This window comes from Rhinoderma darwinii, chromosome 5 (assembly GCF_050947455.1).
Source record: "Rhinoderma darwinii isolate aRhiDar2 chromosome 5, aRhiDar2.hap1, whole genome shotgun sequence".
In the NCBI taxonomy this organism is placed as follows: domain Eukaryota; kingdom Metazoa; phylum Chordata; class Amphibia; order Anura; family Rhinodermatidae; genus Rhinoderma; species Rhinoderma darwinii.
In genome coordinates, this window is record NC_134691.1 from 101,850,044 (window position 1) to 101,866,115 (window position 16,072).

Below are 16,072 nucleotides of genomic sequence, written 5' to 3' on the forward strand. Positions count from 1 at the left end.
AATCAGGGCAATAAATATTCAGTTGTGATTCTCTGGTAAAAACCTTCAGTATTACAGGAAAAATTGATTAAAATGGAATTTCTGCAAAAAAAAAATGAAATTTGCAAATTTCCCTCCACTTTGTTTTAATTCCTGTGAAATGCATAAAGGGTTAAGAAACTTTCTAAATGCGGTTTTGAATACTTTAAGGGGTGCAGTTTTTAAAATGGGGTGATTTGTGGGGTTCCTAATATATAAGGCCCTCAAAGCCACTTCAGAACTGAACTAATCCCTAAAAAAATAGGCTTGAAATTTTCTTGAAAATTTGAGAAATTGCTGCTAAACTTATAAGCCTTGTAACGTCCTAGAAAAATAAAAGTATGTTCAAAAAATGATGCTAATCTAAAGTACACATATGGAAAATGTTAGCTAGTAACGATTTTGTGTGGTATAACTATCTGTCTTTCAAGCAGATACATTTGAATTTAGAAAATGCTAATTTTTTGCAAATTTTCTCTACATTTTGGTGTTTTTCACACAAAAATATTGAATATATCGACCAAATTTTTTCACTAACTTAAAGTACAATATGTCACGAGAAAACAATCTCAGAATCGCTTGGATAGGTAAAAGCATTCCCAAGTTACCACCACATATAGTAACACACGTCAAATTTAAAAAATGAGGCTGTGTCATTTGGTCCAAAAGTGGCTGGGTCCTGAAGGGGTTAATGCCCAAGTGGGCGTATTTTTACTTTAGACCAAGTGGGCGTTGTACAGAGAGGAGTGTATGACGCTGACCAATCAGCATCATGCACTCCTCTCCATTCATTTAGGCAGCGCATAGGGATTATTTTAGATCGCTATGTGCTGTCTTATACGAACACATTAACGATACTGAAGTGTTTCGACAGTGAATAGACATTCCACGGGATGTCTATTCACAATCTCTGCACTTCGTTACTCTGTCTGTGGTAGTTACAGCAGAGGAAGCATGATCTCGTGAGATTACGCTATAGATGACAGGTTACAACGAGATTACGCTTCCTCTGCTGTAACTACCACAGACAGAGTAACAAAGTGCAGAGATTGTGAATAGACATCCCGTAGAATGTCTATTCACTGTCTAAACACTTCAGTATCATTAATGTGTCAGTATAAGACAGCACATAAGGATCTAGCAGGATCCCTATGCGCTGAGTAAATGAATGGAGAGGAGTGCATGACGCTGATTGGTCAGCATCATACACTCCTCTGTACAACGCCCACTTGGTCTAAAGTAAAAATACGCCCACTTGGGCATTAAGCAACTCATTAGCATAAATCTAAAATCGCTAATAAAATGGTAAAAATAGATCATTTTTCTAAATAAAAAGCACTGCTGTCACCTAGATTATAGCACCCATCTCCTTATGTAGGAGATAGGGCACTTATAATGTGGTGACAGAGCCCCTTTAAGGAATAATATAATGAATAGCATAAATTCTGAAGACTACTAGAGGTTTCTTGATCTGTATAAAAGCATTCACCTAGCAGTCTCGTGCTTTTATATGGTCATAGAACACCTCTGTCACTTTGTGTATTCTTTGTGCCCAATACAAGCTTCTGGATAGCAGAAAATTATGTTCCGGAATTTTGCTCGAAAAGGTATGGACGTAACGTATTATCAGCAAAGCTCACAGCACAGCAAATAACAGGGAAACTTAAAACCTGATTTTCTAAGATAAACTGTTAAACATACAATCATGCTCAGTATTTCCAAAGAAATGTGAATTTGTAAAAGTAATTTTTCTATACTTGTGCATATAAAGGTTTATGGTTTCCTTTATAAAATGGTTTTGATAATGCTATTGACATTTTGATCCTTGTATAGCTTATCGGACACTAAAACGCGTTTTAAACATTTCCTGCTGCTAGAAAAGAATATAAAATCATATATAATTATAAATGCAACATGGCTTAATTATTATAGTCAAATAAAAAAGGGATTCCAAAGTATACCTGAGAAAGCATCATAGAATTCATCCTCGCTGAGAATACTGTGGTGCGGAGGTGTTCCTTTAACCAGAGACTGCTCTAGTTCGTGGTGTTCAGTAGCCAATGTCTGTAATGCCTCTGATAAGATCTTACTTTTCTCTTGCTCGTGTTCTAGTTTCAGATTTCTCGCCTATATTGGAGAAAGAACATTCCTGTGTTAATTCATTACCTGCAAGGTAAATGAAGGTGACAGATGAAGAAAAAGGAAAAAAAAAAAAAAAAAGGTAAAGAAGAAAAGCAATTGGGTACATAAAAAAATTCTGAATTAGAATAGTACTATCCTGCCGTACAACTGTCCAGGTTTATACTTTATGAAGAGGTGCAGTGGTTACTGTAAAAGAACACCTCTGGGAGAAATCTAAATTGGAATTAACATTTGTTTATGTGCAATCACGCTTATAGTTTTAGCATAAACTAGAGAAAAGGGAGTAACACCACCAACGAACAATAAAAAAGGAACATGTGGTACATGTAACACAAGCAGATTGTCACGGGTTTCGTTGTGGGTTTTCTTTGAAATCCGCAATATAAAAAAGTCAGCAGTGTGTGGACTCCGCCTAAGGGCCCTTTTCTACGGCCCAATTATCGGGCAAACGAGCGGTCGCAACGCTCGTTCCCGATCATTGCCTTATGTAAACAGGGCAACGACCAGCCGATGAACGAGCGAACGGTAAAACATTATCATGGTCTACACAAGGAGATGTGCTGCAAACAGGAAGACGTGCTGCCGACCTGATAATGCATGGGGATGAGAGATCGCAGTAACGAGCGCTCGTCCCCATACTAGCTCCTTGCAAAAGGAGCAAACAAGTGCCGATCAACCAGCTGACTCGTTGATTGGCATGCATTTACACAACCCACGTCGGGCCGTGTAAGAGGAGCCGAAGGCTACATCCAAGCGTATCGAAAGACATCTGCCGCAAATCCGCAGCCTTGTCTTACATGCAGGTTTTGCGGCATATTGTGTGGTGGATTGACCGTGGATTTCGCCCTATGCATTGCGGCTTTTCCGCACATGAATAAGAATATGCTGCAGAATATGAAAATCCGCAGCATGCTTTCATATTTGTGCAGATTTTTTTCCCACTACATGTAGATGGGTTTTTGAAAATTCCAATCCACTTGTAATGTAGTGTATTTGCTGCAGATTTTCAGTGTGCACACCGCAAATCCACATCTACGGATGTAGCCAAGTTTATCTAGACTAATAACTTGCTGCAGCGTGATATCACACAACAAAAGCCATTGAAAAAGCTCAAGTTAAAGTTTCTTGACACGGTGTATTTAATGTGTTAAAATTCAAGATAAAGATGGCTAGATCTGTACATGTGGAGCCAGCCTCAACGGTCAAAGGCCAACAAATATGATATCCAACCTCTATTGCCAGGCAGCTTACAGTTTGTATGTTCATTTTCCATCAGCTCTTTTTGGATTTTGAAAATGCATTAAAAATATGTGTGTGTGCACATCCATAGCAAGAGCTTTCTCAGTTGCTGAACTAGCAACCCTTGCCTAATAAAACACTGAGCAACCATGGTGCTGTGACGGTATATCAATAAACCTCAATAAAACCAATTTCAACTGGGAAAAAAAATTAATACGTTAAAGGAATTTATTGCAGTAATAAAAGTAAAATCGGTTGTCTAAGTAAAGTGATGATCGTCTTCTGTATATTTATGGAAATAGCAGGTTTTATACTGTGGAACTCCTGGAGATTGGCTGATTTCCTTTGATCAAACCGCTAGAAGCCCCCGAGAGAAGCTATTTTGGGGTAGTACTGTGTAAATGTTGGTTTTCCGTGCCGCACCCTCCATAGCAGAGAATTACTTGACACAGGTTTGGACCCTTTCCCAACTGCATCAATATTCCCCAAGAGTTCATAGGGATAGCGTGGTCTATAGTATAAAACCCCAAAGTAGAGTAATACTAGAATCTGTTCCAGTTACAAGCAGGAAAATGCGGAAATACAGTAACAAAAGACATGGTGAACGGGGCACTTACCATGTACATTATAATATAGAAGTAAACATTTTTTCCAGTCATCTGCTACTCTAATGAAATCTTAAATGAATTGCCCACCATAATCACGAAGTTCAGAGGGTTACAAGTTTAGACAATGACAAAGCTTGATTAAAAAAAAACATTAAAAAAACAACAAAGTCTTTTTTTTATACATTACCTATTTATTTCCCAAAGAAATTCAGGCTTTTCCGATTCCTTAAAATAAGGTATCAAAAAGAAGGACATGTAGCATTCATGCTCTATTATATACTATGTTGAAATTTGTTTTAGGAGAGGTAGCCTCCCCTGTAAGGGGCAGGAAGTCAATAGTTTTCCATAGACCTCTAGGGATGTATGCAAAGTATTTTGTCCATAGAGACCAGCTATATAGATGAGCAGTAGATAATCAATCAATCTGCCCCCTCAACCCCATACGCATAAGATCATTACTCGATCTTACCAAAATCACCAAGTTCACATGGTCGGATTATAGGGGGTAGGAAACCAGGGCAAGTGTTGTGGGGCCTTCACCACCCTACTTCAAAATAACATCAACATCTGAAGGTAATTAATCAAAACAGTTTACTAACAATATAAGGCTATTTTCACATCTGCGCCTGAGACATTCAGCGCTATTTTTCCTTTCAAATGATGGACACCCAATCGAAACCTGTTGGAGTTCCTTTTACCTCAATGGGACCCATCAGGCAACTGAGATAGACATCGTACGACGGATTCGGCAGATAGTTGTGGCTTCCATTTAATTTAACCCCTTAGCGCACCAGGACGCACCGGTACGTCCTGCATTGAAGTGCTTTAAGCCACAGGGACGTACCGGTGCGTCCTGGCTAAAAACTGTCACCCTGTCAAAGGACAAGGTGACAGAACTGTACCGTCAACTGTTTATGACAGTTGATCGGCACAGTAAGACGGCAGGGGACCATTCACAGCGGTCTCCTGCCGGCAATCGCTGTGATTGGTCAGTCAAAGCAGACTGACCAATCACAGCTCTATGACGTGTGTATGTGAGGACGCTGGCTCAGAAGCTGAGCCAGCGTTATCACCGCCGGGAATCAGCTGTCCGACGCCCCTCTGCAACGGCCAGGACCGGAGCTAGGCTCCGATCCGGCCGATTAACCCCTTCGATGCATCGATAAACGTGATCGATGCATCGAAGTGGCTTGTAGCCTGTCAGCAACCACGATGGTTGCCACGGGCACAGGTGTCAGCTGTTTGTCACAGCTGACATCGTGCCCTAACGGCCAGGACCGGAGAAAGGCTCAGATCCGGCCGATTAACCCCTTAGATGCAGCTATCGTTGCATCTAAGTGATTAGATCGTACCCTATGGTTGCTAATAACAACCATCAGCACCCGCGAGTGTTCCGATGGTTGCTATGGCAACCATAGCCTAACAATCGCTTCCTAGTACGGAAGCCTATTAGGCCCCGCCGGGAGGCGAAGCCTAATAGGCTTGCTGTCAGTGAATAGCTGACAGCTCTAATACACTGCACTATGTAGGTAGTGCAGTGTATTAGAATAGCGATCAGGACTTCATGCCTTCAAGTTCCCTAGTGGGACACAAAAAAAAAAGTTAAAACAAGTTAATAAAAATGTTGTAAAAAAGTAAAAAAAAATACGTTTCATGTTAATAAACACTATAACAGCTTTTTTTCCTAAAACAAAAAACATAAAAAAAGTACACATGTGGTATCCCCGCATCCGTAACGACCCAAACTATAAAAATATCACGCTATTTTACCCGTACGGTGAACACCGTAAAAAAATTAAATAAAAAACTATTCCAGAATCGCTGTTTGTTAGTCACTACCCCTTGCAAAACAGAATAAAAAAAAGGGATCTAAAAGTTGCATGTACCACAAAATTATACCATTAAAAACCGCAGCCCGTCCCGCAAAAAACAAGCCCTCCCGCAGCTTTTTTGACGGAAAAATAAAAAAGTTATGGCTCTCAGAATATGGTGACACCAAAAATAAATTATTTGAAACAAAAGTTATTTTATCGTGCAGACGCTGCAAAACATAAGAAAAACTATATACATCTGGTATCGCCGTAATCGTACCGACCCGCAGAATAACGTAAAATTGTCATTCATAGCGCATGGCGAACGCCGAAAAAAAGAAATAAAAAACATCAGAATTGTAGGTTTTTGGTCACCTTGCTTGCCAAAAAAATGAAATACTAAGTGATCCAAAAAAATCACATGTACCCCAAAATGGTACCAATGAAATCTACAGATTGTCCCGCAACAAATAAGCCCTCACCCAGCTCCGGTGGAGAAAAAATAAAGACGTTTTGGCTCTCAGAATATGGCGATGCAAAATGTGCAAAGTGTCCAAAAGCGGATAAGATCGGGCGCCATTTATCAGTGCGACACCAGCCATACATCTGTGGATAATTATTTACCCCATTATTATACTCTCTTATTATACCCCTGATGTTCTCCGCACAGCTTACATGTGCCCCCACATCATAACTGAAATACCAGCAAAACCCCAAACAAAACAACTAGCGAGCAAAATCCACGCTCCAAAAGCCAAATGGCGCGCCCTGCAGCGTGCCCAAGCAGCAGTGTACGTCCACATATATGGCATCGCCATACCCGGGAGAACCCGCTTAACAGTTTGAGGTATTTGTCTTCAGTGGTACGAACTGGGCACAAAATATTGTGCACTAAAATGGCACATACCTGTGGAAATTTTCACTTTGCACCATACACTGAGCATTCATTTCTAATAGAAAAAAAAAAACCTGTGTGGTCAAAATGCCTTGAGGGGTGCAGTTTCCAAAATGGGGGTCACTACTTGGGGGTTTGTTTTACTATTTGACCTCAGAGCCCTGCCGTTGTGGGCGAATGCTGCGAAAATCACCAAAATAGGTCTCACATGCGCCTTTCACTCCTAAGCCCTGTCATATGACCAGGCAAATAATAAATGCCTTGAGGGGTGTAGTTTACAAAATGGGGTCACTTCTCAGGGTTTTACACTCTACTCTGGTACCTAAGAACGCTCTGCAAATGCGACATGGCGCCCCTACACCAGTCCAGCAAAATCTGTGCTCTAAAAGCCACATGGCACTCCTTCCATTTTGAGCTCTGCCATGTGCCCAAACAGCAGTTTATTACCACATATGGGGTAATGCTGTGCTCAGAAGAGTTTACTTTACAAATATTGGGGTGTTTTTTCTCTGTTGTAAAAATGAAAAAATCTGAGCTAAAACGACATTTTATTAGAAAAAAATTTAGATTTTCAATTTCACGGCATAATTCCCATAAATTCAGCAAAAAACGTGTAGGGTCAAAATGCACACTATACCCCTAGAAAAATTCCTTGAGGGGTGTAGTTTCCAAAATGGGGTCACTTTTGGGGAGTTTCCACTGTTATGGTCCCTCCAGGGCTTTGCAAACACGACATGGCACCGAAAACCATTCCAGCAAAATCTGCGCTCCAAAATCCAAATGGCCCTCGTTCCCTTCTGAGCCCTGCCGTGGGTCCAAACAGCAGTTTATTACCACATATGGGGTATTGCCGTAATCGGGAGACATTGCTTTACAAATGTTGGGGTGCTTTTTCTCCTTTATTCCTTGTAAAAACGAAAACATCGCTGGGCGTTCTGAAGAGAAGTGGATGATACGTCTCATCAGAACGCCCAGCTAGTAAAAGAAGTAAACACGCCCAGATGTACGCACATAATACACGCCCAGTTGTACTTTTACTTTTCAACACGCCCAGTTGTACTTTTGCAAGCCTCATTTGCATAAATACGAAAATGGTCATAACTTGGCCAAAAATGCTCGTTTTTTAAAAATAAAAACGTTACTGTAATGTACATTGCAGCGCCGATCTGCTGCAATAGCAGATAGGGGTTGCAAAATCTGGTGACAGAGCCTCTTTAAATACGCTCGTGTAAATAAGGCCTAAGTTTGAGGGATAGAATAGCGTAGTCTACTGCTCCATTCCATGTGGTTTTGATTTTTTGCGGTATACCGGACAGACGGATGCCAAAAAGGACACTCTTTTGGCCTCTGTCTGACAATATGAGCCCTATAGACACGTTTAACAAATATGTTGGAGCCCTATAGACACGTTTAACAAATATGTTGGGAGCTGTCCCAACTTGCATGCTAAGGCCCCATGCACACGACCGTAAAAACGCCCGTAATTACGGGCCCATAGACTTCTATTACCACGGGTACCTTCCCGTTTGCGTACGGGAAGGTGCCCGGTTCGTTGAAAAATATAGAACATGTCCTATTTCAGGCCGTAATTACGGCACGGGCAAGCCCATACAAGTCTATGGGGCTCCTGTAAGTACGTGTGGCTACGTGTGTGCACCCGTAATTACGGGAGCGTTGCTAGGCGACATCAAGGGATTTACATTTTTGAATAAAGAGAGGCAGAGAAAATGGCGTCTGAGCGATCATTGGACAATTTCTAGCCCCCCTTTTTTTACGGGTCCGTAAATACGGGTGGAATACGGATGACAACGGACCCGTATTTACAGGCACGGGTTCGTAAATACGGGTTAAAAAACGTGTGAAATGGACCCGTATTTACGGGATCGCAAAAATATGGTCGTGTGCATGGGGTCTAAACAAACAAGATACGTGAAGTGAACAAGGACTGAGAGGGTGCTACACACACCAGTACCACCTTGGCCCAATTAGGCCCTTGGCCCTTCTGCATTGTAATTGACTGTAACAGGTCAGTGATATCATATACCAGTGTATGATTAGATTAAAATATACCACCATTATCAGGATGATGGTGAAGGGAAAACCTGGAGGCCCTCATGCAATGTTTTACTGCGTGGTCTCCATCAAAATGGTCTTGGAAAGACTTGAACGCTCCTGCTTGCCTGGCTATACCTGCAAGCTATCTGCAATGATAGCACACTGTAAAGTTGCTGATGTTCTTGTTTACAGCTCTTGCAGGCACTGTAAAGGCAGGGGCACAAGCTTCATTATTAACCCCTCCAGACATTTGACGTATACTCACGACATAGCCGGGTAGGGGGAAGTATAGAGCGGGCTCATGGGCTGATACAGCTTATACTTCATGGTAAAGGTCCTCTTACACGACCCGACGAGGGCCGTGTAAACGAGCGCCGATCAACGAGACAGCTCGTTGATAGGCTATCATTTCGCTCCTTTCACAAGGAGCGATTATCAGTTATGTATGGGTACAAGCGCTCGTTACTATGATCACTCGTCCCCATACATTTCGATCATGTCGGCAGCGCATCGTCCTGTTTACACAGGGAGATGTGCTGCCGACAACGATAATATTTTAGGCTGCGTAAATGATACAATCAGCCGATGAACAAGCGTTTGTTTACACAGGGCAACGATCGAGAACAAGCGTTTTGTGAACTCTTGTTTGCCCGATAATTGGCCGGTGTAGGAGGTCCCTAACGAGTGGGACGGTGCCCAAATGCGATCTTGCTCATTTAACCCTTTAGATGCCACGGTAAATAGCGACCGCGGCATTTAATGTGTTAGATAGAGGGGGTATGACCCCCTCTGACAACCCATCGGCAATGGTTGTTATGGCTGCCGATGGTTGTTATGGCAGAATGGGGGTCTAATGAAAGCCCCCAGGTCTGCCATCTTTGTGCTGTTCTTGAAGACTGTCAGAAAAACAATATATCTTGCAATACATTAATATTGCAGTATATAGTGCTAGTGATCGCTGGTTCAAGTCCCCTGAGGTCTGTTAAATACATTAATTTAATTTTTATGTACAACATATTAAAAGTTTAAAAAAAAAAAAAAAAAAACTCCCTTTCCCCCTAAAGCATTGTAGAAAAAAATAAACATAATTGGTAACGCTGTGTCCGTAAAAGTCTGAACTATTACAATATATGATTATTTAACATGCACGTGGAACGCCGTAATTGGTCACCGCATCTCCCACAAAAAATGGAATAAAAAAAAAAAAAAAGAAGTGATGAAAAACTTGCATGTATCCCAAAATGGTACCATTAAAAACTAAGGCTCGTCACCAAAAAATACCCTTACGACACTCAATACATGGAAAAATCAAAACGTTATGGCTCTCAGAATTTGGCAAAATTTTATTTTTTACAGTTACTTTTTTTCTTGTATATATATATATATATATATATAAAAACACACTATATAAAATTTGGTAATTGCCGTAATCATATTGACCCGCAAAATAAAGTTAACATGTAGTTTTAATTGCACGTTGAACATGTTAAAAACTAAGCGCAAGAAACAATGGAGAAAAATCGCTCTTTTATTCATTTTCCACCCCACAATGAATTTTACTACATTATATGGTACAATATATGGTGCCATGAAAAACTACAAAATCGTCCCACAAAAATTAAACCCTCGTAGGGCTGTATCGATGGAAATTATTTTTAAAAAGTTATGGCTTTAGGAAGGCGGGCAGGGAAAAAATTAAATCGGAAAAATGGCTGCGGTGGAAAGGGGTTAAATTGACTCATGAAGAAAACTCCTTACCATTTGCTCTATTAGGGGTCTCCTGTTCAGAACCTCCTCTACTAGCCAGAGGTGAGAGCTTATAACAAAGAGCATCTCTCACTATGGCAGAATTGGCCCAGCCATGTATTACATGTAAAATAATTCACTTGAATGGCCGGAATGTAATACTACGTTTCCCCTCTAGTGGCCGCTAAAGCGGAAATGTAGTTGCTCGGTAAAAGTTTTCCTGAGCAGCATTACATAATAATGGGACAGAAAATATTAGACCCGGTAATCACATTGCTGTGCAGACTCTCACAGGGGATAGTGTTAATCTTGCCAGCTGCATGAAATGCCTGGGGCTCCATTCAGCAATTACTAGTGCATACCTCAATAGTCCCACTCATGACCTCCACCCACCAGTAATGGAGGAGGTTCTACTTGACAACAAAAGTCTCAGTATACGAAGGCAAATAAACCACACAACAGTGTTGGTTAAACAGCTTAATACAAAAGCAAGTTTGTATCGATATTTATGGGACTAAACAAGTAGCGTTAAGAGAATTAAATATTTTCACCTCTAGTGGTGAACGCTACCGTGCAGTATTTAAGATGTTGATAATGACAAGATTCCCTTCAGTATTCCAGATGCCTTTACAGTAATCCACATTGTGTGCTGCACAAAAAGATCCAAAACAAGTGAAAAGGACATAAAAGCTCTAACCCAAAAATATCAGCGGCTGTTATTTTACCAGATGAAAAGAGTTCGTAACAGAATCAGAGCTCAATTCTTACACAATATTTCATTCAGTGTGATGGTGATCCCTAATCAAAATCCTGTACGTCTGAATTGACACGTTACATATGGCCTTAACTTTTAAATGTTACAGTAAAAAATTGTTCCTGTCATTTTCATGAAGAAAGAAAAACAAACACCCAAAATCATTTCTACCCACAATTCGTGAATAAACCGAATATAAAATGTAATGTTAAAATGTTTAAAGTTGCATATTTACATTACGATTACTATGTTAATTTTGACTACACGGCATACAATAAGTATATCCTTCAAACACAGTGTTCGTAATCTTAAAGGGGTTTTCCAGCCATTACTAATTGATGGCTTATCCTCAGGATAGGCCATCAATAGCTGATGGGTCAGGGTCCAACTCCCGGGACCCCCCCCCCAATCAGCTGTTTTAAAGGGGGTGCAGTGCTCGTACGAGCGCTGCTTCACCTTCATTTCTTCTTGCTCACTGTGAAAATTCGACCCCCGTTTAGTGGCGATTCCCAGGTATTGTAGCCTTTTCTCCCATTATCGGCTGGAAAGCCACTTTAAGCAATATATTTGATATGAGAAATAGCAGATCTAAATTTGTATTATATACATCTGAGCTAGTCGACTTGGTAGAGCAGAGTTTGTCACTTTAGGGTAAATTCACACTTGCGTTGTATAATCCGTTACCCTGATCCGTTTTTAGATCAGAATAAAGATAAAAAAACGAATCAGTTAAAAATCCCATTGAAATCAATAGGATTTTTAATTGCATCCGATTGTGTCTGTTACATTATGTTAGTCATACGTTGTTTTTTTTAACGGAGATAAAAGTGCAGAGTACAGGACTTTTACTCCGTTCAAAAAAAAAAAAAAAAAAGTTTCACAAATGGGTTATTGATCGTCATTGGCGTCAATGTAAAAAAAGGATTGTAATCCATTTGCATACGTTATTTTGATTTCAATGGGATTTTTAACGGATCCGTTTTTGTCCTTATACTGATCTAAAAACGGTTCAGAGTAGCGGATTATACAACGCAAATGTGAATTTAGCCTAACACATCCCATGATAAAGACATTACATTAGCGGCAAAAAAACAAAAAACGACCTAGTTATTTTAAGTATTGAGAACACTGCATGCAGGTAAAATGACACATTCAGCTCTGCTACATGCATACATACATACATACATACATACTGTAGACATTTCATTTGTGAAAACCCTCATCAGAATACATCACTAGTATAAAAGAAACTACTTTTCAGAATGTTTTTCTGTTGTGCTGTGGAAGCCCCTCCGTCCAAATTCACAGGTTTGTGCATCAGCGAGAAGACAGATCATCTCCCGGTATATCACACATCTTGGGAGAAGCTTCTGTTAACTCTTGCTCGCCCCAATTCCTTCACTTCCATGGATTCTGCCCTTTTGTGCATATTTTCATAATAATACTTTATGAATACATTCAATTGGTGGATCCTGATAAATCCTCAGCCCTGCAAGGTCAGAAGTGCATATTTGTCACGTGTGACTGCTTACAGTGGGCTAATCCATGGAGATCATCCCTAAAACCCTTTCCTCCGGTACACACAGGACTAGAATACACTTGCTGGGGAGTTATACCGTAAAGGACCTTATTATAAGATTCTACGCTCCAAGACAACCGCCAATCTATCTTCAGAGCAAAGATAAATAATATCACTATTCAAAGGTCATTCAAGGCTTTAGAATATATATATATATATATATATATATATATATATATATACACACACACACACATATATATATATATATATATATATATATGTGTGTGTGCCAAAACTATAAGAATATAATAGTTATAATATAATAGAGCGTCCACACTAGGATAACACTCAGCGACACAGTATGTGCATACTATACAACACAAGATATTATTATTGATGCACGCACCTTACCTTGGAGGTACTTTCCTCCTGGATTCCGCCTCCTGTACAGTATCCCCAGCAGAATCCTATGCACCGTTGTGTGTTGGCCAGTAATTTACATCCCTAATCCTCATCTCAGCAAAAAAGTCCCCAGCACAGAAGACAAGCAGCTGCGGGAGAAGGTAGCACAATGTCCTTTCCGGCCAGCAAATCTTTACATGCCAGCAAATCCGCTATTGGTCACACTGCACAACTTCTATTGGCTCCGTCCGTCCTCTGTAATTGGCCATTGTGTTTATTCCCTCAGTAAACTCCCAGGCTAACACTGCTGTACAGTCTGGTGTACTGGAGTATGCTTCCCTATGGGGATAGCCAATCCAAACATTTAACACTTTATAAACCATCGAGCTGCAATTTTAAAAAGCCTAAAACACTTAAGGTTTTTTTTTTTTTTAGCAAATATTTTAAACCAAAACATATACAGAGAGCCTTCTGCAGAATGACGAGTGCCACCGTAAACTATCCCACAATTAGATTTTCCACATGAGGAACCCCCCTAATAATATATAAGGGAACTGCTGTTACAAAGCCCCAATATAATACAAGTCAATGGGTTTTTCTATTGACATCTCTAATAAAAACAAAAAAAAGTAAAATAGAAAAAGAGAAATAGTAAAAGAGAAAATCTAATAATAATAAAAAAAAAACAAAAAAAAAACAAAACATAAAATCAGCATATTCTGAAGTTAAAGTGGATCAGGGTTGTAAGGGCAGCACATTAGAGCTACAGGTCCGAATCCGATCAGCCAAAACAGCACAAATAAAAAAAGAAGAATGTTGTGCTTTTTTGCTAAGGGCCGGTTCACATCAGCGTTCGCTTTCCATTGAGGGGTTCCGTCATGGGACCTCGCAACGGAAAGTCAAACGGAAACCACAGCTTCCGTTTGCATCATCATTGATATCAATGGTGACGGAAACACTGCTAATGGTTTCCATTTGTCACCGTTCCGGCAGGTTTCCGTTTTAATGACGGAATCAATAGCGCAGTCGACTAGGTCTAGGTTATCTACGTAATAAATGTATACAGTTTGTATTGCAAAATCTGGTGACAGATCCTCTTTGCAGCTGTGAGCTAAATCCATCATTAGCTGGCAGTTTGCAACAATGTATCAGTCAGGAGTGCAGGCTGTAGAGAGCACGGTCTAGACTGGATACATATTGTAACCACTTTTTAGCTGAAAGCAGGACTAGCCATGTACAGGTTTGCAGCCTGCAAACGTCAACCGTGTTTTCATTCATTTACAACAAGTATCTTGAAAATGGTGAGGAATTGAAACAAAAACGTGTACTAGAAAGTTGTAGAACTTCTTTATATAAGCGCAGAAAAGCAGGGGAAACGGTCACAAGGCCAAATCACCTAAGCTATGGACAGGTTAATTACGCCGTCCATGGGGGAGCAGGGGGCCCTAAAATGAAATCGCATGGGTAAGTGACGGGGGTATTTTCAGTTACCGGTTTTAGAACATATCAACTTAGTGTTTAAGAAATTAGAAAGCGGCCTAGCCATTCAGGCTTTATTTACATAAAACTGGAAAGCCTAGTCAACTACTACATAAGAGGGGAGTCACTGCAAGATGCCACAACTTTGTAGTACAATGTGGCTCCAGTAAGGACAGCCTGCTGTGAGCACTACGATTTGGACCAATTCAGCAACAGTAATTGTGCTATTTGGTCTGGCTGAAGTCGAAAACATAATACTCTATTATGTTGCTAAATAAGAGCTTGCTGCAAACCAGAAAAAGAACTGTGCGACGGATGACCGGTTTCCTGAGCTGCATCTCCCCATCAACTAGGGAGCACCTCACCAAAGAGTGCCCCACCTCACAGTTTGAGAAGCACGAATATAAATAAAATTACATTACAAAGTGCATTTCTGCAGCCTCATACCTGAAAAATCTGGTTTACTGTATTGTACCATCATTGTAACACCAAAAGAGAGACGTAAATTTGAAATAGGATTATTATAAAGCATACAGACCTGATCATGCCTGGTGAAGAGAAGGAGACAGTCCGTTAAAGCGCCGCAAGTTTCTTGGGATGCATCAGATACTTTTTTTATTTGTTGCTGGATAACTGGAACAATATCTGAAAAACACAATAAATAAGATGGAAAAAGCAAAAAGAAAATTTTATTACACAAAAATGAAATGTTCATCTAGGAAACTCACTGGTCCCTTCAAGTCAACGAGTGCATGTGGAAGCCCTAATATTTCATCTTTTGAATTATCTTTTGTAAAAGATGAACGGATTATTTGTATTTTTTTTTACTTTTCTTCTGTATGTATATTTATATAGTAGTACTAGATCACAGCCTTGATAGTCTGCAATACTATACATAACATTTAGGATTCCAGGTACATCCATGACGTACTATAGTATTTGCATTTTATGAAGCAGAGTAAATATCAGCATGCTTCTCAAACATCACTTATGGAATTTATTAACTCTAACGGGTTGGCAAGAAATGGATAAACTCACAAAGCCATGTTTTACTATACCACTCTGTTAAAACCGCTCCAAGAAGCCAAGTACTTTTGTAAGTTAATCAAATAAAAGGTTTATCTTTAGAGGATTAGGATAGATTTCTCTGCTTAAAGATTGAGGTCATCAATTCACAACCTAGTAAAGCTACTTTTCAGCCAAGCTGTACAGGGTTGCAATAGACGTTGTCAGGCTGCACAAAACCTACAATAATACGCGAATAGTGTTAGGGTCCTCTTAAACGAGCACCGATCCACAAGACAGCTCTTTGATCCGCGCTAGTTTGCTCTTTTCACAAGTTAGAACGCATAGGGATTAGCAATCGTTACTACGATCGCTCGTCCCCATACATTTCTATAA

General features: G+C 40.1%; 1 protein-coding gene across 3 annotated transcripts in view; it reads right to left on the bottom strand.

Annotated features, from left to right (window-relative positions):
- OSBPL1A (oxysterol binding protein like 1A) overlaps positions 1–16,072 on the bottom strand; it is a 161,875-nt gene that overhangs the window by 79,931 nt on the left and 65,872 nt on the right. The window contains exons 15-16 of one of the 3 annotated variants that reach the window (XM_075828344.1): positions 15,210–15,316; positions 1,980–2,145 (exon numbers count right to left, since the gene is read on the bottom strand). In XM_075828344.1, coding sequence (XP_075684459.1) covers positions 1,980–2,145; positions 15,210–15,316 — 273 coding nt within the window. Of the gene's footprint in view, positions 1–1,979; positions 2,146–13,196; positions 13,287–15,209; positions 15,317–16,072 lie in introns of those variants that run through there. The other 2 variants (XM_075828348.1, XM_075828347.1) reach the window with 2 other exon arrangements.